The sequence below is a fragment of the Zootoca vivipara genome, chromosome 14 (assembly GCF_965207765.1).
Source record: "Zootoca vivipara chromosome 14, rZooViv2.hap1.1, whole genome shotgun sequence".
In the NCBI taxonomy this organism is placed as follows: Eukaryota; Metazoa; Chordata; class Lepidosauria; order Squamata; family Lacertidae; genus Zootoca; species Zootoca vivipara.
The window spans coordinates 42,322,792-42,349,478 of NC_142597.1; the positions used below are offsets into that span (position 1 = coordinate 42,322,792).

The following is a 26,687-nucleotide window of genomic DNA, read 5'->3' on the forward strand; positions in this document are numbered from 1 at the left end:
GTTTAAGCATTACAAGTGTGGACCTGTACTGTAACAAACTGCTGCAGTGTGGAGCGCTTTGGTTCACGGCTCCCCCATCTGATGTTTCCCACCCAATGAGAACATGCCAAAGCTAGGCAGCAGGTACAAATTAAGTAAAGAAATAACATTACAGCCTGAATTTTTTAAAAATAAATTTATTCAGGCAGAAGCTTTACGAACCAGAGTCTCCTCCATCAAATAACAGGTGTGTTTGTTAGGATTGGGTCCAATGGTAGCTTTGGGCTAATCGAAGCTGCTCTGCATGCACAAAGGGGGTCACATTTGATTTCTGCAAACCCCTCTTATTCAATGCAGTGCACATACACCCCACCCCCTGCAGGAGCCTAGTGCATAGTATATGGTACAGAGCAGCAGGGATGAAGAACCATGGACCTGGGGGCCAAATGTGGTCCTCCACATCTCTCTTTCTGGCCCTTGGGCCTCTCCCCAAGCCACACTCCTGACCAGTCCCTGCTTTTCATCCTCCTTGAGTGTTCTTGGCTAGCTAGAATATGTCTGAACAGTGACAATGGCTCTTCCTTGCCTGGAGGGTTGAAGAAACTGGCCTGCTATTGTACACAAAAGTCTGTATTTGTTGCTCCACCCACTTTTGCTTCTGGCCCTGCAGAACCCTGGCATCTGGCCCTTGGAAGATTGTGCAGCGAGGAATACAGCCCGTCATTTTGCTGCGGCTCTTCCCCAAGGATGCTGGGCTCATCCAGCAGAGGCTCTCCTTATGTTCTTAAAAAGGCCACACAAAGGAATGGCACAGACTAACCACAATGGTGGGCTCACAAACACACACCCTTGCTATAGGTAACCCTGCAGAAAAAGGGAAGACAATGGGGACCAGTATCTTTAACTCAACTTGAAGAGGAATAGCAGATCCATCCAAGATTGATATCAACTCTGAAGATTCATTGCACACACACATACACTCAAAGAGCTCAATTTAAGCTGTCAAATCTTTATAAAAAAAGGTACAAAATACGTTTCTTACTCAACAAAAGGGGGTGGATATTTTACAACCAAGAATACACACACACACACACACACACACACACACACACACACACCCCAGTATATACAATATTGCAATGAATATATTCTTTAAAGGGCTTAATAAAAGCTTTATAACTTCTTGCTTGAACAGTTCACCCAATGTGAGTGTGCATTTTTAGAAAAAGGTTGCAATGTCATAGGCAACTTTCCAAGCCAAATACCAACAGATGAACAGTGCTTAGAAGCAGCATAGGTAAGAACCATAAATATTTTCAATGCACTCATTTTTAAAAGGTGGCTCCCCGCCAGGGTTTTGTCAAGTGGCCTTCTCTTCTGATCGCAGAACAATGCCAACAGTTTGATCAATTTTGACATGGAAAACTGTAAATTGGCTTTTGCAGGGGGGAAGTCCTTGCAAAAGAGGCGAAGAGGAGGAGGGCAGATGAGAGAGGGAAGTGTGGAAGTCTCTGTATGAGAGAGGAAGGTTTGTGTGTGGTGTAAGAGAGACAAAAGAAGTCCGGGGCTTGTTGTCGTTTGTAGTTTAGTTGCCTCCTTAAAAGGTAACTGATTTGGCCTCAACACCTTCAGAGGGGCCTCGCCCATGACACGGCAACCACCACAGCATGCTTGCAGGCATTTGCAAGCGTTTCTGAGCTACAAGCAGACATGGCATCCTCTCAGCCACCAAGGCAACCCGCTGGGACTCTCTAACTAGAGCTGTCCCTTTGCAGCCGGTCCTTATATACACAGTGATGTAGCTCCACCCACTCAAGGTATCAGGTGACAGCTTGGGCTCCCCTGGGTCCTACCTTCCCGCCGTCTCCATTCCCCCAGCTCTAGCTGTGCAAATTCAGGTAAAACAAGTGTACATTGTGGGTGGCAGGGATGGAGGAGTGCTGCTGGTGCAAGTAAGCCACAGTTTCTAGGTTAGCTCGTTTCCTTGGAAGAGGCATTTAATTCCTGCATTCTCTGCTGCTTCCTTTCTAAGAACCGGGCCCGAGCATCACTTATGGATTGGTTATCATTCCTCTTCTCCATTTTCTTTGCAGACTTGTCTGTCGCTTTTTCTAAAGGAGAAAGGGGGAAACCACACACTAGAAATCAATATTGCAAAATGCAGGATTTCTATTATTATTACTACTACTACTATCATTTATAAATTTATATACTGATTATGTGCCAATATGGCTTCTGTGTATAAAATCAATCCATAATTAAACTGCACAATAACATTAAAACATCCTAAATTTACAAAGTGATTCTTTTCACTGTGTATGTTCAAAAAAGTAACAATTAAAACAACAAAATCACCAGCTCACTTAAACAGGTGCGTTTTGAGGATCCGGCGGAATGCCAATAATGATAGGGTCACTCATATTCCAGCAGGGAGGGCACTCCACAACACCAGTGGGGGGCAGGGAATGCCTCTCTGTTACTACAAGCTGATAATCATCAGGCCAAGGCAAAACTAACAGGGATGGAGTACATTTCTCAGCCCGAGGGTCACGTTCCCTTTTGGGCAGATGCTCTGTCCATGCACTTCAGCCCTTCCCAAATTAAAATCATAAAATAAAACTACCAACTAAAAATGTCCCTGGGGACAACTTTCTCTCCAGCTTTGGTTACTGTGAACCATGCAACAAACTACAGGCACAGCAGATAAAAGATTGTTTATCCAGTCCAGTTTCAATATCCAAAATGCCAGCCCTGGGCTCCTTTGGAAGGAATGAAGGAAGGGATATCTATCTAATAAATACATGAAGTAGCCAATAAGCTTTAAACAAAACAGCAGCACAGAGCATCATTGCAACGGGGGAGAGAAGAGCCACTCAACCAAACATCTAGCTAAAGGGGTGCATTGTAACCAATCATCGAGAGGCACAGGAAAACAAGAAGCGAACTTATACAGAGTCAGACCCCTGGTCCCTCCAGCTGATCTACACCGACTAGCAGTTGCTCTCTACAGTTTCAATCCTCTTCCTGGCCCCACCTCATGCCTTTTGCTTGCAAGCCAGATACTCTGATACCGATTGCACAAGAGGCAACTTTGGAGAGGATGCCATTCCACTCTACCACCTGGGGCCACCACAGAGGAGGCCTTGTTCGAGCTTACCATTCTGCTTCTTGAGGTCCTCCTTGTTCCTCCATTTGGCCATCTCCTCCTCCGTCACCTCCTCCCGGGCCATGCTGCTCAGCTCGTAAGCGTCGATCTTGTGCAGCCGGGGCAGCAGGTCCTGAACCCACTCGTAGCGGACCGGACACACCATCCTGACGTAAACCTTGGAGGTCACGAGGACATCATGGAAGAGGATCCATTCCAGCTGGGCTTCCTGATCACGGAGCTGTGGGAGACGTGTGCTTTGCAAGTTATCAGAAATGCTTCGTACAAGAGGAGCTTCCTTTCAGGAAGGAGACGGCTATCAATGGCCACTAGCTATGATGGCTCTGCTCTGCCTCCACAGTGACCTCCAGTTATTCCTGAGCTACATTGCCCATCATTCCTGATCCTAGACGCAGCTGGCTGGGGCTGCTGGGAGCTGGAATGCAGCAAGTTCTGAAGGAAGCCTTTCTCTCTCTCTCAAAATAACAGAACCCAAACATCTGAATGCCTGAAGTTTCAGGAAGGCAAAAGGAAGTAGTTCTTCGCATAGCTGAAGGAATCTCCACCCCCACTGTTCTACCCGGACACTGAGATCCAGCGCCGAGAGCCTTCTGGAGGTTCCCTCACTGCAAGAAACCAAGTTGCAGGGAACCAGGCAGAGGGCCTTCTCGGTAGTGGCACCTGCCCTGTAGAATGCCCTCCCATCAGATGTCAAAGAGAACAACTACTACCAGACTTTTGGAAGACATCTGAAGGCAGCCCTGTTTAGGGAAGCTTTTAATATTTGATGGACTACTGTATTTTAATATTTTTTTGGAAGCCACCCAGAGTGGCTGGGGAAACCCAACCAGATGGACGGGGTATAAATAAAAAATTATATTATTATTATTATTATTATTATTATTATTATTATTGAAGAAGAGGAGGAGTTTGAATTTGATATCCCACTTTATCAGTACCTGAAGGAGTCTCAATGCAGCTAACATTCTCCTTTCCCTTTGTGGGGGACAACAAACACTCTGTAAAGTGAGTGAGGCTTAGAGACTTCAGAGAAGTGTGACTAGCCCAAGGTCACCCAGCAGCTGCATGTGGAGGAGCAGAGACGCGAACCCGGTTCCCCAGATTATGAGTCTACCGCTCTTAACCACTGCACCACACTGGCTCTGTCTGCTTTGCAACCAGTTCACAGGGCACCTTCTGGACACCTTCCTCTTCCTCCTGAAGCTCAGTGTTGCTCCGGCAGAAGGGCAGAGATAGCACCGATTTGGATGGCTTTAGAAGAGGATTGTACAAATTCATCGAGGACAAGGCTATCAATGTCTACTAACCACAATGGCTCTGCTCCGCTCCATGGTTGGAGTTGGTAAGGTTTCTGAATGCCAGCTGCTGAAAAGCGCAGGAGGGGAGAGTTGCTCTTTTGCTTGGATCCTGCCTGTGGCCTTCCCAGAGGCATCTGGTTGGCCACTGTGAGAACAGGATGCTGGCACAGATGGGCCACTGGCCTGATCCTGCAGGCTCATCTCATGTTCTTAAAGAAAGGTACGCTACGGTACAAACTGCAGAGTTAAGCATGTACTGCACTGGCAGCTTCCCAACTTCCTGTCTTAAGGGAAATCCTTGTTATATCCACCTAGCTGTCAAGTATCCCCTGTGCGTCCAGCCACAAGGCCCCTGCCTGTATGACGAACGACACTGCCATAGCTCAGTGGTAGAACTCCTGCTTTGCCTGCAGAAGGTCCCAGGTTCAATCTCTGGTGCCCCCAAGCCAGGTGGGCAAGAGACCCCTTGTCTAAAATCCTGGAGAGTTTGCTGGCGGTCAGGTCTGACTCAGTGAAAAGCTAAATAAGGTGTAAGTTGCTTCGTGCCGAGTCAGAGCACTGGTCTACCTGGTTCAGTATTGTCTCCCCTGACTGGCAGTAGCTCTCCATGTAGGAAAACATTCCCAGCCCTACCCAGGGATGCAATTGGGGATTGAACCCGAGACCTCTCTCTTAAAAAGACTATTTACCTGTACCATCAAATAAAGCCAGGAATGCAGAGAATCTGCTTGGCTGGGCTTTCTTCTTTATCTAAAGAAAGGTTCAACCGTTCAATTCCCCCCCCCCTCCCCAACAATTATTAACAGAGAGAGGGATCTTACGGCGGACGAAGGGTGAATGTAGACGGTGCTCCCATGGCCGTCCATGGTACAGAATGACTTGCCTATGGATCTAGGAGCAAAAACGCAAGAAGAGGTTGACGCAGATAAGCAACACCCTTTCAGGGGAAAAAACCAGCCCGTACCGCACCACACACTGAAAGGGACGACCATGTTTCCTCGACTATTTGATAATCCGAAAACGCCGATAGTTGACTTGTGACTTTTGTCATTTTAACCCCTGCACAACTGTACTCATTCTACATGTTTTATATAGCTTTGCTTCCACCCCCCTTTTGATTTTCATCTGCTGTTATAACTGTCCTATCAGTTTTATTTACATTACAAAATGAATCACAGAGTTGGAAGGGACCCTGAGGATCATCTAATCCAACCCCCTGCAATGCTCAGCTGGTTAGAGCGTGGTCCTGATCATGCCAAGGTGGCCAGTTCGATCCCCATATGGGACAGCTGTATATTCCTGCATTTTTGCAGGGGGCTGGACTGGATGATCCTCAGGGTCCCTTCCAACTCTATAATTCGACGGTTCTATGAGCTTATAGTCTTAACCTCCAATAACATGCTTATTGACAGAGCACTGCAGCCCTGTAAACCAGTGAACTCCCTTTTACACTGTCTCCACCCAAAAACATCACAGAGCCTTTACTCTGGTATGTTTAAATGTCCTTCCATCAGCAGTTCTGGAGGGGAGGTTCCCCAAGAAATTCCCTGTCATTAACAAAAGGTAAAGGTAAAAGTAAAGGACCCCTGTACGGTTAAAGTCCAGTCAAATTTGACTATGAGGTGCAGCGCTCATCTCCACTTTCAGGCCGAGGGAGCCACAGACAGCTTTTCTGGGTCGTGTGGCCAGCATGAAAGAACCACTTCTGGCACAGGGATCACTGTGACGAGTGCCAGAACACACAGAAATGCCATTTACCTTCCCGCCGCAGCGACACCTATTTATCTACTTATGCTGGTATGCTTTCGAACTTCAGGAGCTGGGACAAAACAGGAGCTCACCCCATCACACAGATTCAAAACGCCGACCTTCTGATCGGCAAGCCCAAGAGGCTCAGTGGTTTAGACCAGTGGTCTTCAACCCCCGGGCCACGGACCGGTCCCGGTCCGTGGATCAATTGGTACCGGGCCGCCCAAGGAACATTTAAATACAATTAAATTAAAATTATTAAATCAAAACAATCTAAATAAAATATAAACAATCAACGCCCCCCCCCTCAGCAGGCCGCGGTAAAATTATCAAACGTCGACTGGTCCGCGGCGATAAAAAGGTTGGGGAGCACTGGTTTAGACCACAGCGCCACTCCTTTTCCCCATTAATGTACGGTAAATGTCCTTGTGAATCTAGAGAGGCAGAAATGTTAACTCGTGTCCTTGTGTGTCGTTCTTTTTATCATGATATAGGTAAGATTTTTACTGAAACCCTCTTTTACAGAAATTCCCGGGATGATCATGTGCATTTTCTACTTTTTTGCTCCTTTCGGATAAGAACGTACCCAGGGAGAGCAAAACATTGCGCAGCTGCGTGCAAAATTCAACAGGGACCAATTTCAGCAAACTTAAAATATTGTTTTCCATGCCTGGCAACCTATATAGTACTATATAGTTATCAGTAATTTTATGGCTATAGTTCTGCTTGCTATTATTTTCTGTAATTGTACATAATTGATTTCTGGATATTGGTAATTGACCATAATAAGTAGGTGGATTGTTGAACTCCTTACCTCCTGGCAATATTGGCAAAATAACCTGCACAGAGACATCTTCTCAGGATCTCATTCCTGGAGCCGTCAAAATGCTCTCTTGGAAAGTCTGTCAGCTAGAGAGAGAGAGAGAGAGAGAGAGAGAGAGAGAGAGAGAGAGAGAGAATCCATAGATAAAAATACATTGTTTGTTAAAAGGAAACCCAGAGAGAGAGAGAGAGAGAACCAAAAACTGCCTTACTCAATCCGATGGAAGGTCTTTCTACTCCACAGTGAGCCAACATGAGTCCTCCAACTCCCATCAGCCCCAGCCAGTCTGGCCAACCGCCAGGCATCATGGGAGCTGTAGTCCATCAGCAGCTGGAGGGTGCCATGTTTGCTACGCTTGTTCCAGGTCAATCCTCTATTAGAATGCTAAGCCACCTTTAAAACATCCCCCAAACAATTCCAAGGCACATGCAGACTGGGAAAGATCTCTGATCAAAAGCTGTGTTGGAAGAGGAAAGTCTTCGGCTCGCACCAAAGAGACAACAGAGATATCTGAAGAAGTGTGCATGCACACGAAAGCTCATACCTATGACAAACTTAGTTGGTCTCTAAGGTGCTACTGGAAGGATTTTTTATTTTTATTTTGACTGCGTCAGACCAACACGGCTACCTACCTGTAACAGAGATGGTGTCTGTCTAATATTTAAAGGGGAGGAAACTCCAAAACCCCAAAGGCCTGCTTCATATTTTGTGCAGAGTGAATCTCCTGATGAGATGGTATTTTCAGGAGGCCCTCACCTGCAGAGTGCAGTCATCGACTGGGCATATAAGGGGACAAGACAATCTTGCAGGTATCCTGACTCAAGCTGTGCAGGGCTTGGTATACCGAAACCAGGTAACTGCAAGCTAGTGGCAGCCAGATTCCTCAGTCCACCCTCCATGGGCCAATTTTGACAATAAGTAAAGAGTACAAGACATAGTAAAAAATTTAAAAGGTCCAAGTTCAATGATGCTTGCATTAGCAGCTCTTAAAAGTCAGGAGTGGGGAACCTAAACAACGGCTGTGAAATCTCTGGTGTGTGAAACACTAAATTTGCGTTTTGGAATGACTGTTTTAGCAGGCAAAACCAAATACAATCAGGAGTTTATTATGACAGGGAAGGGTGCCAAGCATGAGCTTTAAGAACGGAAGAAGAAGAAGAGGAAGAGGAAGCAGAAGAAGAGGAGTTTGGATTTGATATCCCGCTTTATCACTACCCTAAGGAGTCTCAAAGCAGCTAACATTCTCCTTTCCCTTCCTCCCCCACAACAAACACTCTGTGAAGTGAGTGAGGCTGAGAGACTTCAAAGAAGTGTGACTAGCCCAAGATCACCCAGCAGCTGCATGTGGAGGAGCAGGGAAGCGAACCCGGTTCACCAGATTACGAGTCTACCGCTCTTAACCACTACACCACACTGGCTCTCATGCAGGATCAGGCCAAACGCCCATCTGGTCCAACACACTCTTCTCACTGTGCACAACCAGATACCAGCAGGATCTGACCGCAGCCGCTGAGAGCCTCCATGAATTTGTCTAACCCTCTTAAAGCCATCCAAGTTGGGGGGCATTGCTGCTTCTTGTGGGAGTGAGTTCCACAGCGCTAACTATGCACAGCTCCTTGGGGAAACCTCCCAAGGACCCCTGCGTGACACCCCCCCCAATCCCAATACCCCCCACTGCCGAAGGTAGGCCCACCTGCTTCAGCTTGCTGGTGATCTCCCGGAGCTGCGCTTCCACACTGAACGCCAGCTTCAGAGCTCTCCAGTGCACCCAGTTATCCCGGCACCAAACAGAAGGGGACTTGCTAAGCCAGATCAAGAGGGAAATAAGCAAGGTCAACAAAAGCTGCTGTTTTAAATGGAACATGGGAAGCTGCTTTCTGCAAAGCAAGATTCCAGTCCTCAAGGTTCTGAATTAAAGGCTGGTTTAATAAGAAAGGAAGCCACCTTATACAAAGTTTATCTAGCTCAGTACTGTCTACACTGACTGGCAGGGGTTTCAGGCAGGGGTCTCTTCCCTACCTGGAGATGCCAATATGTTTTCCTGGATAGAAGATGTAGTAACAGGTGCGATGAAATTAACATGTGTTCCTGCACCCTCTTTTCCTTCTGGCCCTGCCCACTGCTGACGTCTGGCCCCTGCAATGTTGCCCAGAAGGGAATGTGCCCCCCCCAGGTTGGGCAAAGGCCCCACACCCCTAAAATCTACCCCAAAAAAACCTTTAACTCAACCCTACTTACAACCCTCTGGCCACCTGCTATTCTGGCACTGAAGCACAAGAGGAAAATTCTTCCAGTTATTGCTGTACTACAACGCCCATTGTCCTGTACCCAATAGTTGCACTGACGGGCTGATGGGAGTTGTAGTCTGACAACACCTGGAAGGCACCAGCTTGGAGAAGGTGACCTGGAAAATGGGGTTAAACATCCCTGCTTCCTACCAATCTTAAATTCTGCCCATTTTGCAGCCAACCCCCATTTTGGGTACCTTGCTTTGCACTGTTCGAAGACATTCAGGAGAGTCGCAAAGTCGTTGCATCCTCCCGCTTGCAAAGACAGCTCTTGGTGTCGGAGGTCAGCTTCTTTCTGAGCTTCAGGATCGCCTAAGGAAATATGGTGACGAATGTAAGGTAGTCTTTCTTATGCTTATCCAGGATGGGAATAAGATGGAGATAGTAGCCAGGTTTCTTCAGCACGCAATGAGGATTCGTGAGTGTTACGATTTCATTGTGCAGAACCTTATTGTAATCTTGTTTATATGCCAATAAAGCTTTGAGAACTTGAAATTGGATGAAGTTGGGCATCAATTCCTTTTATTCCAAATTTTCAAGTGCAATCTAATGCTTTTTGGGTACTTTCAGGTTTCTATCATCATTTCCTGGGGGTCAGGTGCAACAGGAAACAATGGTTGAGTAACCCAGGAAGTGGTTTTTTTTATATTATTATTATTATTATTATTATTATTATTATTATTATTATTATTATTAGACATCCGGAAAAGGTCTTAGACAAAAGCTTAGCTGCAGTCACAAGAATTAGCAGTGGGGGAAACAGTGCCTCTGGGCATAGGCAGAGTGATTTCCCAGTCACTGTTCGGTTGCTACAGGCCAGCTTGTGGCTAGGGAAAGGTGCTTAGCTTTGAAGGCACAGGGCAGGTTTTCAAGTTTGGTTTTTTAAAGTGGGCACTGATAAATGATTAAGTAGCCCCCCCCATCCGCAGCAGCTCCCTTTCAAAGGCACCGCTAGCATGCACTGCCTTTTACTGCTGAGCCAAAGAAACCCAAAGTTAATGTGTTACAGAGATTACCCAGCACCACCACCGAATGTGGGGAGGACCATCAAAGGACCTTTGTCCTCTGACAACAATCATTCCTATTCAAGCATCACTCCCCACCCCAGCCCTTTGCCTTTTTTTTGTTTTGTTTTGTTTCCACAGCCATTGCAGGCCGCTGCCTTGGCACAGAAAACAGCCATTTCCCTCAGTGCTTCTCAGTCTAACCTACCTCGCAGGGTTGTTGTGAGGACTAAATGAGGAGGGAAACACGGGTGCCACCTTGAGCCATCAGGTGTTGTTGACTCAAGCAGGACCTTCCCTCTCTCTCACACACACAGACACACCCCTTTTCTGTTTCCTTTCTCCATCTGATACTTAACATTCCCTGCCTACCAAACATGCTCAGATTGGGCTAGGATTTGGGGGGGTGGGGGTGGGGGCTCCTTGTCTTTTGTTTTTATAACAGCCTTTTGGACTTCCAAAATCCCAAGAATTTCCCTGAGCACCACCAATACCCCCCTCCTATTTAATAATTGATTAATTATACCCCGCCCATCTGGCTGGGTTTCCCCAGCCACTCTGGGCTGCTCCCAACAAAATAATAATAATAATAATAATAATAATAATAATAATAATAATAATAATAATGCAATCAAACATTAAAAACTTCCGTAAACAGGGCTGCCTTCTTCTAAATGTCAGATAGTTGTTTATTTCCTTGACATCTGGTGGGAGGGAATCCCACAGGGCAGGCACCACCACCGAGAAGGCCCTCTGCCTGGTTCCCTGTAGCTTCACTTCTTGCAGTGAGGGAACCACCAGAAGGCCCTCCTTGGAGCTGGACCTCAGTGTCCGGGCTGAGTGACAGGGGTGGAGACGCTCCTTCAGGTATACTGGGCCGAGGCCATTTAGGGCTTTAGAGCTCAGCACCAACACTTTGAATTGTGTTTGGAAACGTACTGGGAGCCAATGTAGGCCTTTCAGGACGGGTGCAATATGTTCTCTTCAGAAACCCTCTTGTTCTCAACTGCTGTTGGCACTCAACACACAAGTTCACTATTAGGAAGGTGCCTTTTTAAAGTTTTAATTTGCAGGGCTAGATAGAAGTCACGTTTTCTTGGAATCATAGAATCATAGAGTTGGAAGAGACCACAAGGGCCATCCAGTCCAACTCCCTGCCAAGCAGGAAACACCATGAAAGCATTCCTGACAGATGGCTGTCAAGCCTCCGCTTAAAGACCTCCAAAGAAGGAGACTCCACCACACTCCTTGGCAGCAAGTTCCACTGTCGAACAGCTCTTACTGTCAGGAAGTTCTTCCTAATGTTTAGGTGGAATCTTTTTTTTTGTAGCTTGAATCCATTGCTCTGTGTCCACTTCTCTGGAGCAGCAGAAAACAACCTTTCACCCTCTTCTATATGACATCCTTTTATATATTTGAACATGGCTATCATATCACCCCTTAACCTTCTCTTCTCCAGGCTAAACATGCCCAGCTCCCTCTCTTGATGCAAAATAATGTGGGTCACCTAGATGCACAAGCTTATCCTCATCATCACGATCCAGAGTACAACAACCTCGGCTAAGGCCTCCGAAAGGAATGATCCTACCCTAAAAGGACAGTCTTCAGGGGGGGAAATGGGTGTTCTCTGGCTCCACAGCTGCCAACAGCGGCCACCCCTTCTCCCGTCCTACCTGGTCGAATGAACACTTTTTCCACTGACAGCATGGCTGCGATTGGAAGCATCAAGTCTTCGCAACCCAGAGAGGCAGCCTTTATGACAGCACAAGTCAGGTTCGGAGGAAGGGGGAACCGTACCATGAACTCGCCCAGTTGGGTCACGTAGCCTCTCCTAAATTTTGTGGAGAGAGAGAAGATGGGTGGCGGGGAATAAGGAATGAGGGTTAATCTGGAAATCTGGTTATCCTTCTGTTAGCCAAACATTAAGCCCTAGGCATGTGATCCCATGCCACAAAGTGACACCAGAGGCGTCACGTGACCCAATGCATAAAGTAGCAAAATGACATCAGAGAAGTCAAGGCTCCGCCCACTTCTGCCCCAAATGTAATTTTATTTATTTACAGTGGTGTCTCGCTTAACGAATGCCCTGCTTAACGAAATTTCCGCTTAACGAAAGTTTTTTTCTAGTGGAGGTTGCCTCGCTAGACGAATTCGTTTTACGAAAAATTCGTCTAGCGAATCGCGGTTTCCCATAGGAATGCATTGAAATTCAATTAATGCGTTCCTATGGGCAAAAAAAAAATTCAATGCATTCCTATGGGATTCGCTAGACTAATTTTTTGTTATAAGAAAAGACCCGTGGAACGAATTAAATTCGTCCAGCGAGGCACCACTGTACTCTACTACTGAGTTGCAACCCCCTCCCACCATATTCTTGGGAGCGGAAGAAATTAGTAGCAGAAATAACTTTTAAGTCTGGAAGCAGACCCATATATCGGGGCCTCCTACCTTTTCAGGCCTGAGAGCACATTTGTATTTTTGAGCAAGTGCACCACTCCCTCAGGTCATTTCTCATCCAACTTCTCCAGATCAGCCCACCCGCATCCCAACACACACCATTCACTGCACCAAGAGATCTGGGTAACAGTCAGATTCAGCAAAAGGTCAGATTCAGCTGTGAAAAGTGCATTGGAGCTGGAAAAGGGTGTGGGAAAGAGAGTCACTCTTCCAACGTCCTCCTTCAGCTCTATGAACTATTCAAAAGAGGAAAAAAGTAATCACACTCACCACCCCACAACTAAAGGGACACATGAGCAGGGTGAGGGTGCCCGAAGGCTTCCTGGGTGGCAGAGGAAAACATCATGGGTGCTATTGCACCATCCAGGTGGCCCCTGTACAAAATATGCTCTGTTTTAATCTGCCATTGTTTTAATAATACTGTAAATAATAACAATTATTATTTATTTATACCCCACTCATCTCCTGGGTTTCCTCAGTCACTCTGGGCGGCTCCCAACAGATAAATATTTTTTATTGATGTTTAATTTCAAGCAACACAGGGAATACAGAGCTTAGCAGTTTTTCAGAAAGAAGAGGAAAATATCGGCTGATGGCTGTAATATTAGATGTTCCAGTAAAGTCCCATGTGTCAATGGAGAGTGAAAACCGGCAATCACTTGTTTTTTTCCCTGATTTGTAAGGTGGGTGCGAGGTTGTTGTTGTTGTTGTTGTTTTTTGGCAGGTAAACATAATAGCTACGAACATGAGTTTGACCAAACTGCGGGAGGCAGTGCAAGACAGGAGTGCCTGGCGTGTTATGGTCCATGGGGTCACGAAGAGTCGGACATGACTAAATGACTAAACAACAACAACAAAACATAATTTAAGCAAATTACAGGGGAAACAAATGTATGTACATAGGTGCTTAAACTTACCGGTCAATAGCACTGCATTGATAAAGCTCCTTGAGAGCTTCCAGAATACGTCTCTCTTCTGGGCGATCCAAATAAGGAAACCTAAACAGAAAATGGGGCGGGGGGGAATCGAGTCACCAAAGGTTGTGGGATTCCTTAAAAAGAAGTGAAACAACAAGATCGCCAACCCTCTTTCCTTTCCCCCACCCCCGCGACTCCCCATTCAGCTTGTTGGGCATGGATGGGCTACCTGATGACATCATGGATAGCAAGGCACTTCAAGGTCAGGACGACAGACGTCAAGCTGGTTCGCCTGATCTCTGGAACCATGTGGTCGGGCATACACTGCTCCCAGAATTCCTTGCTGTACACCCGGTAGCACTTCCCAGAAGATGTCCGTCCGGCTCGGCCAGCTCGCTGCAATGCTTCACTCCTGAAAAGAGGATCATTAACCAATGATTATCAATATATTGGCAGCTAACTAAACAACTTAGGCTTCAAATACGTGAAAGACAGCCTCCTTCCCCACAGGCCCTCTCAAGCGTGAAGCTCAGCAGAGGGGGCCCTCTTGGAAGCAACAAAAAATTGTTGTTTTAACTGCAGATAACGTACATCACTACTTTAAAGAACAGAATTTGGAAAGGGAGAAAACAACAGGGTTCCCTTTCCATGTAAAACATGGGTAGGCAAACTAAGGCCCGGGGGCCGGATCCTTTTAAACCTGGCCCGCGGACGGTCCAGGAATCAGTGTGTTTTTACATGAGTAGAATGTGTCATTTTATTTAAAATGCATCTCTGGGTTATTTGTGGGGCATAGGAATTTGTTCATTTCCCCCAAAAAAATATAGTCCGGCCCCCCACAAGGTCTGAGGGACAGTGGACCTGGCCCCCTGCTGAAAACAACAGGGTCCCCTCCTTGGCCGAGGGTTTTAAGCAAAGGGTGGGCGGGTGTCTGACAGGGGCACAGCAGTTGCAAGATTCCTGCCACTGACCAGAGGGTTGGATTGCATGACCTCTGAGATCCCTTCCGAAATTCTACAAAGCCAGGATCAAATGGAATGCAGGTCAAATGAACAGAGTTGTAGGGGTGGTGCTATATTACTAACTAGCAGCCATGTGTCCAGCATTGCTCGAGAAGTCTAAGAAACTCATTTTGAAAAACTGAGGCAGTTGTAAAATCTGTGGTTAAGACCAGCTCGGTTTCGAAAGGTTTAGTCTGCCATCGTGATTCAAAATGGTACCCGAATGAAGACAAAAACCAACTGCATGATTTCAGGAAACATCACAGAATTGTAGAGTTGGAAGGAGCCCTGAGGGTCCTTTGGTCTAACCCCCTGCAATGCAGGAATCTCAACATGCGGCTCCCCATCCAATTTGAAACCACCGCACCCCCTGCTTAGCTTTGCAAACGTGCTGGCAGTTTTACCGCTGCATGAAAATTTGGATCATGGTACCTTAAGAGGTGTGTCTTAATGCATAGTTAGCAGAACCACAACTTTCCAAAATATATAATAGATACAAATATATAATAATAGGAAGGCTAATAATAGTTTAAAAGGTAAAGGTAAAGGGACCCCTGACCATTAGGTCCAGTCGTGACCGACTCTGGGGTTGCGCGCTCATCTCGCATTATTGGCCGAGGGAGCCAGCGTACAGCTTCCAGGTCATGTGGCTAGCATGACAAAGCCACTTCTGGCGAACCAGAGCAGCACACAGAAACGCCGTTTACCTTCCCGCCGGAGTGGTACCTATTTATCTACTTGCACTTTGATGTGCTTTCGAACTGCTAGGTTGGCAGGAGCTGGGACCGAGCAACGGGAGCTCACCCCGTCACAGGGATTCGAACCACCGACCTTCTGATCAGCAAGCCCTAGGCTCTGTGGTTTAACCCACAGCGCCACCTGGGTCCCGTGCAATAGTTACTACCAACCAAAAACCTGAACCTGAATTTGCTTATTTCCTCTGCCCTCCCAACCCATTTTCATTTTGTGTTGTGACTTTTTAGATTGTAAAAAAACGATGGCTCTAGGAGCCTTCCTTTTGGGCTGAAGAGCAGAATATAATAAATAAATGATTATTAGTTGTAGCAGCCTGTGGAGAAATGACAGGTTTTATAAGAAAGGCTATTTCCTCTAAAATGGGGGTGGGGGTGGGGACGACAAACTTACTTGGATATGGGGACAACCTCCAACGTATCCAAGCCCACTCTCGGGTTGTGGTTTAACTGCTTCACAAACCCGCTGTCCACCACGTACCTTAAAGAAAAGCTCAAATGTGATTCATGCATTCAACCATCACAGCAGGCCTAACTTCACATTGGCCCCTTAAACCAGCAGTGGGGAACCTTTTGCAGCCTGAAGACCACATTCCCTCGTGGGCATGCTTTTGGGGGGGTGGAGCCACATGTCACTAGTGGGTGGAGTCAAGAGGTGAGTGGAGAAACAGAAGCGACTCTTAATTCTGTGCGGTAGGGACCCATCTGTACCATATACATCTAAAGCGGTACTCTGCCACTGTAAACTGCCATGGCTTCTTCCCCCAAAGAACCCTGGGAGCTGTAGTTTGTAAAGGGTGCTGAGAGATGTTAGGAGACCCCATCACCGAGCTACCATTCCCAGAGTGGTTTAACCATCAATCCCTCTTCCCTGGGAACTCTCTTTATTTATTTACTTGCAAATTTATAATCCATGCTTGCGTAAAATATGGCAGCCAGTGTGGTATAGTTGTTAAGAGTGCTGGGCTAGGGGGTCTGAATCCCCACTTAGCCATGAACTTCACTGAGAGAACTTGGGCCAGCCCTGTTTAGGGAAGTTTTTAATGTGTGACATTTTAATGTATTTTGATCTTTGTTGGTAGCCGCCCAGAGTGGCTGGGGAAACCCAGCCGGGTGGGCGGGGTACAAATAACAAATTATTATTATTATTATTATTATTATTATTATTATTATTATGGTCTCTCAGCATAACCTACCTCACAGGGTTGTTATGTGAATAAAATGGTGAAGCTCGTAAGGGGGGCGGTATTAATTTTGGCCTGCCATACATATCCGAGTCACCCGTCGCTCTGTTCTCAGGCCTCTGCCTCATTCTTCTGGTCAAAAAATACCCTGAACAGCTAACCTGATTCCATCAATTGTCAGAGAAGTTGCAGCAATATTTGTGGCCACCACACACTTTCTGATTCCTGGAGGAGGAGGGAAGAATATTCTCCTTTGTTGATCTGCCGGGGGGGGGGGGAAGAGTTGTAGAGACCTTGAAACAGACGTATGTCATTAGTTCTTCAAATGGGGTCATGGGGAGGAGAAATGAGGCTGGGCCAGGGGATTTGCCATTTTGCCCACTCAACCTGAGTTTCAGCAAGGCACTGCCTGGACAGCTCCAAGTCCTAAGGACTAGCAACTTGGTTGGTTGGTTGGCTGGGCGGTTTGTAATGAAAGTTGAGATTCTCACAAAGCAGAACTCAGACTCACCTGTTGGCATGGAGCCATATAATGGCAGTATGAGCAAGCCTTCAACAGAGCCATCCCTTACATCGAATTGGTAATCGATAGACTCTGCCTTTTGGAAAAGCAACTCGCAGGTTTTCTCAATCTCGGACTGGCCTAAAAACAAAAAGAGAAACAAGGAGGTCTTGGGGGGGGGCAGAGGGAAGGCTCCAAAACTGCAAGCCTGTTTGTTTGTTTGTTTTTTTAAATTGTCTAGCTTTGGCCAGATTGTGCTCTGCATTTGGAGCAAACAAAGCAAAAGTTTTGCATTAGGGCAATAAAAGCTTCACATTTTACTAAAGGAGTAACTTACATTCTCTTTCTCTCCCTCCCTACTTCAAACATAGGGAAGAGAAAGAAGTTATGGAACTGTACTTGCCTTTTACAGCTACTGGAAGTCTTATTCCAGGCCTAGCTTTCAAGTGATAAGGACTAGCAACTTATTTATTAAAAAAACATGAAAGCAGAGATTCTCACAAAGCAGAACTCTGCATCTGGTACTACACACTGAACTTTTCTCTGCACACCCCAATTGCAGCATGAAAACAATCCCTGGCTATTGTTTCTTATTTGGGGTGGGGCATATAGATCAGCAGTTAACGGATTTCATGAAAACCTTGAACTACATCTACAAATCAGCTACGTCCTGCAGTCCCAGATGACAAGACTGTCAAGTCAATCAATCAGCTTATTAAAGCAGTCACCCAGCCTCACAAGAAGCCGTATACACTTGTCCACAAACAAAAATGGAACCAGTGAGTTGTGTCACAGCCTGATTATTACTGGCTTGCGGTGGTGCAGAGGCGGGCTTTCCCCCTGATAGCGCCAGTGTTAAGGAATACACTCACCAGTGAAATGCAAGGGGCTCCATCTGCATTGGCATCCCGCCGTCTTATGAAGATGCACTTGCTTAAGCAGACACTCCCTTGATTCCCCCAACCTGGAGTCACCTGTTTTAATTGCTGTGTTGTTTTTAACAGGATAATTTCATTGTGGATTTTAAATGTGGATTTTTATATCTGAATGCCTGTGTAATGGGGTTTGTTTTTGTATGTTGCAAGCTGCTTATTTTTAGTCTTTTTTGCATTAAGCTGTGCATATTAATAAATAATGGACTGTATTCCACACTAATCAATCTCAAGAGGAGACCCATTGAAATTGATTGACTAGTGGAAGAAAACCTGCTTCCATGAGTCTACTCGGAGAAAAACTTAGTCGGCTACAACACAATAATATAAATAATAAAATTATAATACTCTGCTGCAGAGTGGTAAACCCAGGTCACTCAAGAGAATCTAACGCACTCATCATCTGACGAGAGCAAGGAGTCTGCTATTTTATTAATATCGTAATTTCACCATCAAAAGTGGTTATTCTGCATGGGAAATGCTCACCTGTTAGAAAAACCAGGATGTCTCCGGCTGAGCCGCTCAAGTGGATATCCAAGGTGACTTTTACAGTCTGAAACAAGCAACATTAATAAGATTAGGACCAGCTGAAAATAGATCCCCCTTTTCATGCAAAGCGTTGGAAGCCGTTTCCCTTCACACACACATGCTGTAAAAACCACCTGAGGCTTGGGGTTGTGGGCAACCCACGCTTCCTTCACAGGCTCAGAAATGCTCTCCAGCATCCTGGGGGAGCCCACAGACCCGACAGGAGCTGCTGAGAATGCAGAACCTGTTCCTAACCGTGTAAGCCACACCCCTTGATCTGCATAGCCCCACCCCCAAGTTCTATTTTTCAGCCCCACCCCATCATAACTTAGAAGAGAAGGAGAAATAATGCATTCATTGACGCTTCAGAAGTCCTGGGGTGTATCCTGCATTCACCAAGGCCACATTCACACATCTACAGCTCTATAGTATCACTTTAAAAGAGTCATAAAGGTAAAGGTAAAGGGACCCCTGACCGTTAGGTCCATTTGCGGATGACTCTGGGGTTGCGGCACTCATCTCACTTTATTGGCCGAGGGATCCGGCGTACAGCTTACAGGTCATGCGGCCAGCATGACAAAGCCGCTTCTGGCGAACCAGAGCAGCACACGGAAACGCCGTTTACCTTCCCGCCGGAGTGGTACCTATTTATCTACTTGCACTTTGACGTGCTTTCGAACTGCTAGGTTGGCAGGAGCTGGGACCGAGCAACTGGAGCTCACCCCGTCGCGGGGATTCGAACCGCCAACCTTCTGATCAGCAAGCCCTATAGCTTTCCCCAAATAATTTTGGGAGCTGTAATTTGTTAAGGATGCTGAGAGTTGTTAGGAAGCCCTTATTCCCAGCACAGAGCTACAATTTTATTTATTATCATTATTTATTAAAGTTCCCAGGGTGGTTTAACAACCAATCCCTCTTCACAGAGAACTCTGGGAATTGTAGCTCTGTGGGGGGGCTTAAAGAGCCTCCTAACAACTCTCAGCACCCTTAGCAAACTACAGCTCCCAGAATTCTTTAGGAGAAGCCATGACTCTTTAAAGCGGTATCATAGTTTTTTAGATATACCAAGTCAGTGCAGGAAATGGCGATAAGCCTTTGTAGGTCTAGCCATTTTCCTTGGTGACCCTGTGGAGGACCATAATGCAGTGATAAAACAGTTAAAAGGTTAAAAAAAGGTTTTAAAAACCCTTAGAATAAAGATTAAAATCTGTATAGGTAAACACTGAGAACGGCTGTTGAGTTCCCTTTGAAACTGATTTACAATTCTTGGATCCCCAGAGAATAAAACAACACTAAAAAGGGCCCTCCCCCCCCCCCAAATTAGATAGCTGCTGAACCAGCACCACCACTATCACATAGAAAGAAAAACAAACAAACCCCAGTTAAACCATTAAAAGGGCCTGCGGAGCTCAGCCAAGAACGACCTTTCTCGACACCACCGTGGCTGGAAGTCCAGAATGAAGAAACAATGATTAGATGTGATTTTAATCCACTTCCAGAAAAGATTAACAGGCTAGGTGGGAGCCGCCAGAGAGTGTTAAGGCGTTGGAAAGGTGTTTTTCTCACTTTAAAGTTTACAGAACTGAACAGAGGAAACAGCCGTACCAAGACAGAAAACTGCTCCATTTTGCTCAAGGTTGTCTACACTGCCTGCCAGCGGCCCTACAGGATTTCAGACAGCAGGACGTTCCCGGCCCCTACCTGGAGATGCTGGGGGTTGAACTTGGGACCTTTCTGCAAGCGAGGCCGGCGCTGCTTACAGCTGAGCCACAGCCCTCCCCAGTGCTACCAGCAAGTACCTCTGTAACATACGCAGAGCCGTCAGCATCCCTCGGGCCCACGAGGCCACAGAACCTCTCCTCCACTGGATAGTTCCTTCCAGGAATGTCCACCACCGGGCAGTGATTAAAGAATTCAGAGAACTTGTCCGTGTCCAGAGTGGCCGACATCACCACCACTTTCAAGGGCCTTTTTCTCTCCGGCGGCTTCTTCCCTTGAAATATTTGCTTCAGCAGGCCAAACAGGATATCCTGGAAACGGGAAGGAAGCCAAGCATCTAGTCATCATTAAATTCCCAGGGATGAAATAAGAGGGTCTTCCCTCCAGTGGCCCATCTAGTCCAGCATCCTGTTCTCACAGTGGCGAACCAGTTGCCCACAGGCAACCCTCAAGCAGGATCCGAGCACAACAGCACTCTCTCCCCTCCTGTGGGCTCCAGTAAGTGGCATTTGGAAGCATTACTGCCTCCAGCTGTAGAGGCAGAACGTAGCTATTGTGGCAAGTAGCCACCGATAGCTTTTGCCCCTGTGAATTTGTTGAGTCGTCTTTTAAAACCGTACAAGTTGGTGGACCTCACTGTCTCCCAGAGAAGCAAGTTCCATAGTTTAACTGGCCACTATGTGAAGAAGCCATTTATTTCCTCTATCCTGAATCTTTCATCTGCAGTGGATGTCTTCTACTGTTGGGGAGAAAAACGTTTCTCTAGCCAAACTCCATGCATAATTTTACAAACGCCTATCATGCTCGCCTTTTCCCCAACCTAAAAAGCCCCAAACACTTTCAGCTTTCTCCCCAGGGGAGTTTCTCCCTCCCTTGGATCATTTTGGGTGCCATTTTCTGACCCTTTCCCAACTCTACAATGTCCTTTTTTTGGAGGTGAGGCATCCAGAACTGTACACAGTGTCCCAAACTGTACAGGTGAAACTCGGAATATTAAGAATATCGTCGAAAAGTGCATTTATTTCAGTAATGCAACTTAAAAGGTGAAACCAATATATGAGATAGATGCATGACATGCAAAGCAAGATATGTCAAGCCTTTATTTGTTGTAATTGTAATTATTTGTCGTTAGGCGGGTCAATTATAAATGAAATGTAATTCATGAAATGTAATAGCGATGTTTATTTTTGTTTATTTTTGTATTATTGTAACTATTTGTTTTATTACTGTGGAATTTCCAAAAGAAAGCATTTGTAAAAATTAAAAGAAAAATAAAAAATAAAAAGTTGCATTACTGAAATAAATGCACTTTTCGATGATATTTTCCGAGTTTCACCTGTACACTTGCTTCCCCTGCCTAGTCTCCTGAAGGCCATTTCTAGTCGACCAAGTGAGCATCTCTTTATAAGCCCATTCTGGCTTCGTTACCCACCGTGCTCAGACTCCGCTCATGAGCTTCGTCAAGAATGACAATGCTGTATTTGGTGAGATGTGGATCTGCCAGTATCTGCCGTAAGAAGCAGCCGTCTGTCATGTATCGGATGGAAGTATCCTGTGCGGTTTCAAGATCAGGCATTTGGTTAGAGCACATGTGGAGAACCTTTCTCAGCCCAAGGGCGGCATCCCTTCTGGGGGCGCCGCATGCCAGTGGAGGGCGGGGTCAGAGGCAAAAGGGGCAGAGCAACAAATGTACACGGTTGTCAGGGCCTGGCTGGATGCCAAAGCATGGTGGGAGGCTCCAGCTAAGGGACCCCCTAGCGAACCCACAGAGGAAGAAGGCTCAGACCCAGAGGAGTGGTGGTGGGACACAGAAGAAAGATCAGAAGAGGGAGAAAACTGGGAGGTGGAAGACACAGGAGGCCTGAAGAAGAGCCAGACACAGGGAGCCCTCCAAGGACAAGACTGGGTGCAGAGGGACACACTTGGAGCTCAGAATCTGAAGGAGGGAACAGGCGCTGCAACAGCTTCACAACAGCTTCCTGATCCCTCTGTCTTGAGCTCCCCTCCCCCTTTGACTCAGAGGCGGCGAGGGATACAAGATAAAGTTTGATAAGGCTGATTCCAACTCGTACCTCTGAAACACATTCATCAAAGCGAACCTGATATCCCACAATGCTCCCTAAAGGGCAGTCCATCTCCTCCGCCACCCTCTGAGCCACAGACGTGGCAGCCACTCGCCGCGGTTGTGTCACACCAATCGCCCCATGCTTGGCGAAACCTACGAAAGGGAGCAGGACTTGTGAAGTTGCACAGGAAAAGGAAAGAGACTGACTGGATTGACAACCCTTTTAAAAGGAAAAAGCAGCAATTCATGATTTTATTTGGGGTTGTTAAAGGAAAATAAATATAGTCACTGCTTTTACCATATAGAAAAAAATATATGGTTACCTTCTTCAAATAAGTATTTTGGAAGCTGGGTGGTTTTACCACTGCCTGTTTCGCCCGTCACTACAATAAATGAGTTATCTCGAACGGCCTCAACTAATTTCTTCCTGTATCTGCAGATTGGCAGAGAGGCAAAGCCCAGATCATCTCTCCTTTCTCCTTGGTGCAATTTGGATTTTCGTTTCATCTGTACAACACAACAGGGCTAAAAGGAGAGATATAAACACGTCATGATCAACGATGCAGTTCCAGATGTCACCTGAAGGCCATAATTCTAAATAGACTTATTTGGGAGTAAGTCCCACTGAGCACAGGAGTACTGAGAGCTGTTTGTTTGTTTGTTTGTTTGTTTATTACATTTATATCCCACCTTTCCCCCAGAGCTAAAGCATGCTGAGTGGGGAAGTGGCACCTGTTAGATGTGTTTGTCAACAAGCTCAGAATCAGCTCAGTAAAAAAGAAAAGAGGGAGGCAGCCCTACACACAACCTCTAGCAGGAAGTGGCCTGACACAAATAGTTCACCAGGAGGCAATGAGGAACTGACAACCCTCCAGAACTTACTGGGCTACAATTCCTTTTCCCCTCGGCCACTGACCATGCTGGCTTAGGCTGATGGGAGCTGGAGTCCAGCAACATCTGGAGCGCTGCAGCTGCCTCACGCCTGTTCTGACTGGCAGCGGCTGCCTTAAGAGTCTCAGATCGAGAAGTCTGTCCCAGTCACGTCCGACCTGATCCGTTTTTTAAAAAAGGGGGCAGATATTGAACCTGGGACTTTTAATAATTGCAATAACCCGCCCTTCACTTTAAGGTCCCAGGGCGGATTACACAATAATTGACAACAGTTTTAAATCACAAAAGGTTGCTCCTAAATATAGAACATCTCCAGTGCCCCTTCCCATTTCATTGAGGGGAGGGAGAGAAACAAGAGCCACCACCCCCACACCTTTCTCCCTCCCTGAGCACACACACACCTTCTGCTCTGCAGGTAGAAAACCACGTGGCCCGGCTGGAGGCGACTCTTCCACCTCCTTGTTTTTCCTCTCCCAACTCAAAAGCAACAGGGAAGCGGCGCGCGCCTATGACGTTGCCGTCCTCCCTGCACAAGCCACGCCCACCGCTTCATCTTCTTGAATCTTGCTGCCGGGACGTTAGCGATGCCGCGGCTTCTTGCGTGCTCGGCAATTGCACCTTTTGGGGGGGGGCGAGGGGGACGCTTTGCAAGAATGATATTGGGATTTTGACTATATTCGGCCCTTACTAGGATCTGCTTTGAATCAGGCTGGGGTGGGGATGCCCCCAGTCTGGAGACTGTGCCGGATTTACATACGGGCCGAGTGGGCTGCATCCCAGGGCCTCATAATCTCTTGCCAAATTATTTTTTTTTAGAAAACAGACTATTTTACATAGCTATTATTCTCTTCTGAATGTTCTGTTTACTTCTGTAAACTTGCTAAAACTTATAAATTTATCAACAATATTTTCATCAATGCTAACATTTCAGCGAGGTTCTACTACCGTTGAATAGGTAAAGATGAGAACGAGGTCTTACTTATCATGATGCGATTAAATTTGGTCCTCCCAAGGTCTCCAAACTGCCTTAATCTGGGGCTCCCTGGAGAGAGGTGCTGCCAGCTAGTGTAGACAATATTGAGCTAGATGGATGTAATGATGATGTAACTCGGTTTAAAGTAGCTTCCTGTGTTCCTGTTTAAATCAGCTTTTAATGCAGAACCGCATGAGACTCTCAATTTCAGGGTCGTGGGTTCGTGCCCCACCGTTGGGCAAAAGATTCCTGCATTGAAGGGGGTTGCACTAGACGACCCTCGTGGTCCCTTCCAACTGTACAATACTATGATCCTATGAAGACTGGAACCCTCTTTTATTTCTAAGGGAGATGAAGTGTGCAGCCTTTTGTATGTAGAAGGTCCTGGGATCAATCCCAGCATCTGCTGGTAGGAGATTGCCTTGCAGTTATTGCTGTTCAGCGATTCCAGGGATTACCTGAAGGTGGCAGACTAACAATAGGAAACACAGAGCGGGGACGGGACAGGACAGAGCATCCCAAGAGACCTGCCGCTGGATTAGGCCGGTGACCCAATTAGCACAGCGTCCTCTCCCCACAATAGCCCACCAGGTACCCCAATGGGAAGCCCAAAACAGCACTCTCCCCAATTGCAATTCCCAGCAACTCCACGAATTTGTCTAATCCTCTTTTAAAGCCTGCTAACTTGGTAGCCATCATTACCTCCTGTGGGGATGAGTTCCGTAGTTTAACTATGCACGCTGTTAAGCAGTGCGCCCCCCCCCGGAGATCCTCAGGTGCGCAGTGAGGCCCCTCCCCGCCAGCCATCCCTGCCCCTAACAGATCTCACACCTTTAGGTCAGGACTGGGCAGGCTGCAGGTCTGTTAGAACGAAAGAAGAAAGTGCATCTTCTGTTCTCATTTAAATCCAAACCATGAGGACTGGAATCTTGCTTTATTCTTAGGGGAACAGCCATAGCTCAGCAATAGAGCACCTGCTTTGCATGCAGAAGGTCCCAGGTTTAATCCCCAGCCGCTGGGAGAGAACCCTGCTTTAAACCCTGCAGAGCTGTTGCTGCCAATCAGTGTAGAGAATACTGAGTTAGATGGACCAATGGTGTGACTCAGTTTAAGGCAGCTTCCAATGTTCCTAGAAGCTGGAGAGCCACCTATCAAGGAGACTGTACTTACTTTCTATCCTGCGTTGAGCAAAAACATTGGATTAGATCAGGGAATTCCAACCTTTTTGGGCCCAGGGGCATATTTGGGAAATTTAAGAAAGTATTGTTTGCCCATCACACAGGAGGAAAACGGGCGAAGCTCAGATATTGATGGGATAGCTCAGTTGGTGAAGCGTGGGACTCTTAATCTCAGGGTCATGGGTTCAAAACCCGGGTTGGGCAAAAGATTCCTGCATTACAGGGGGTTGGACTAGATGACCCTCGTGATTCCTTCCAATTGTACAATTCTATGGTTGTATGACAATTTAAAATAAAAAAACTAGTAGGGGCAGCAGGCCTTGGAGTGTGCCAAGGTGGGTGTCTAAGGGCACCCTAGGCCTTAATGCACTTTAAGCAGGCAAAGCTGACATTCAGGTCTGCGGCTTAATCACTCCTGCAGAGTGCAGACATTCTGGAGGCGCCCTTGGCATGCAGATGTTAGCAGTAGCAGCTCCTCGTTTACCCTCCACCTGCAGATTTATGTTTATCAAGCTGATCTTAAAGGCACAGGAGATCAGTGGGTCATACCTTGGAGGACTAGATTGAAGGAGGGGTGGCTTTCAACTCAACTCGGAGAGAACAAAAACAACATAACACCCCGCCCTGCAAAAAGAAAGAAAAAGAGAGCACTTTGCTTAACAAATCATTGCCTCCCTAGACTGCTGCTGCTATTTTGAGAAGGCCTAAAGGAGAGGGATGTTTTCTGTCTCAATAAAATACAGAGTGTTGTGACGTGGGGTTTGTGATTTCAGCTCTCTTGACAAAACATGCTGGAGACAGTTCTCTAGTAACAGCTCTTTATTAAAGTGAACAAGACTGAAGACTGAGGAGAGGAAAGCTACATTTATAGGGACAGGGGACTAGCTAGGAAGGGATACATTTTGGAGGGAACAATATCAAGCAATCACAGTGCTGCCTTTTGGAGGAAACCAATAAGACAGAGGATCCAAATACAGCAGCTTAAATGAACCAATAGTAGCTGTACCCTCTGGAACCAAAAGGCAGTTACTTTATCCTAATGCAAATACAGACAATAATAATACAGATATAAAATCCTTTGACTCAATACACAACACCCCTCCCCCCCTAGTGAGCACAGCAGACGTAATCCCTCAGGTACTGTGGGGTCCTACAACTTCTACCTGATCTCCTGACAACAGGTGTTGCAGGTTCTGGATTGGGTGTTACCTGTGGTGGAGGGGCTGCTATAGGGGTTTCATCAGGAACAGATGGAGTCCCAGACATCTCAGGGTCCCCGAC

The 26,687-nt window shown here is 46.5% G+C and overlaps 1 protein-coding gene across 1 annotated transcript; it reads right to left on the minus strand.

Moving 5' to 3' along the window:
- Positions 1-968: 968 nt before the first annotated feature.
- DHX40 (DEAH-box helicase 40) lies at positions 969-23,741 on the minus strand. Its single transcript, XM_088657607.1, has 18 exons — positions 23,657-23,741; positions 22,688-22,889; positions 22,372-22,517; positions 21,732-21,851; positions 20,380-20,610; positions 18,539-18,605; positions 17,130-17,261; positions 16,780-16,879; positions 15,829-15,915; positions 13,911-14,093; positions 13,682-13,762; positions 11,981-12,138; positions 9,501-9,615; positions 8,709-8,817; positions 7,007-7,101; positions 5,265-5,334; positions 3,137-3,365; positions 969-2,090 (listed from the first exon to the last, which is right to left on the minus strand). Exons 2-18 carry the CDS (start codon positions 22,869-22,871, stop codon positions 1,951-1,953), a joined length of 2,247 nt encoding a protein of 748 aa, XP_088513733.1. The 5' UTR covers positions 22,872-22,889; positions 23,657-23,741; the 3' UTR covers positions 969-1,950.
- Positions 23,742-26,687: the final 2,946 nt, after the last annotated feature.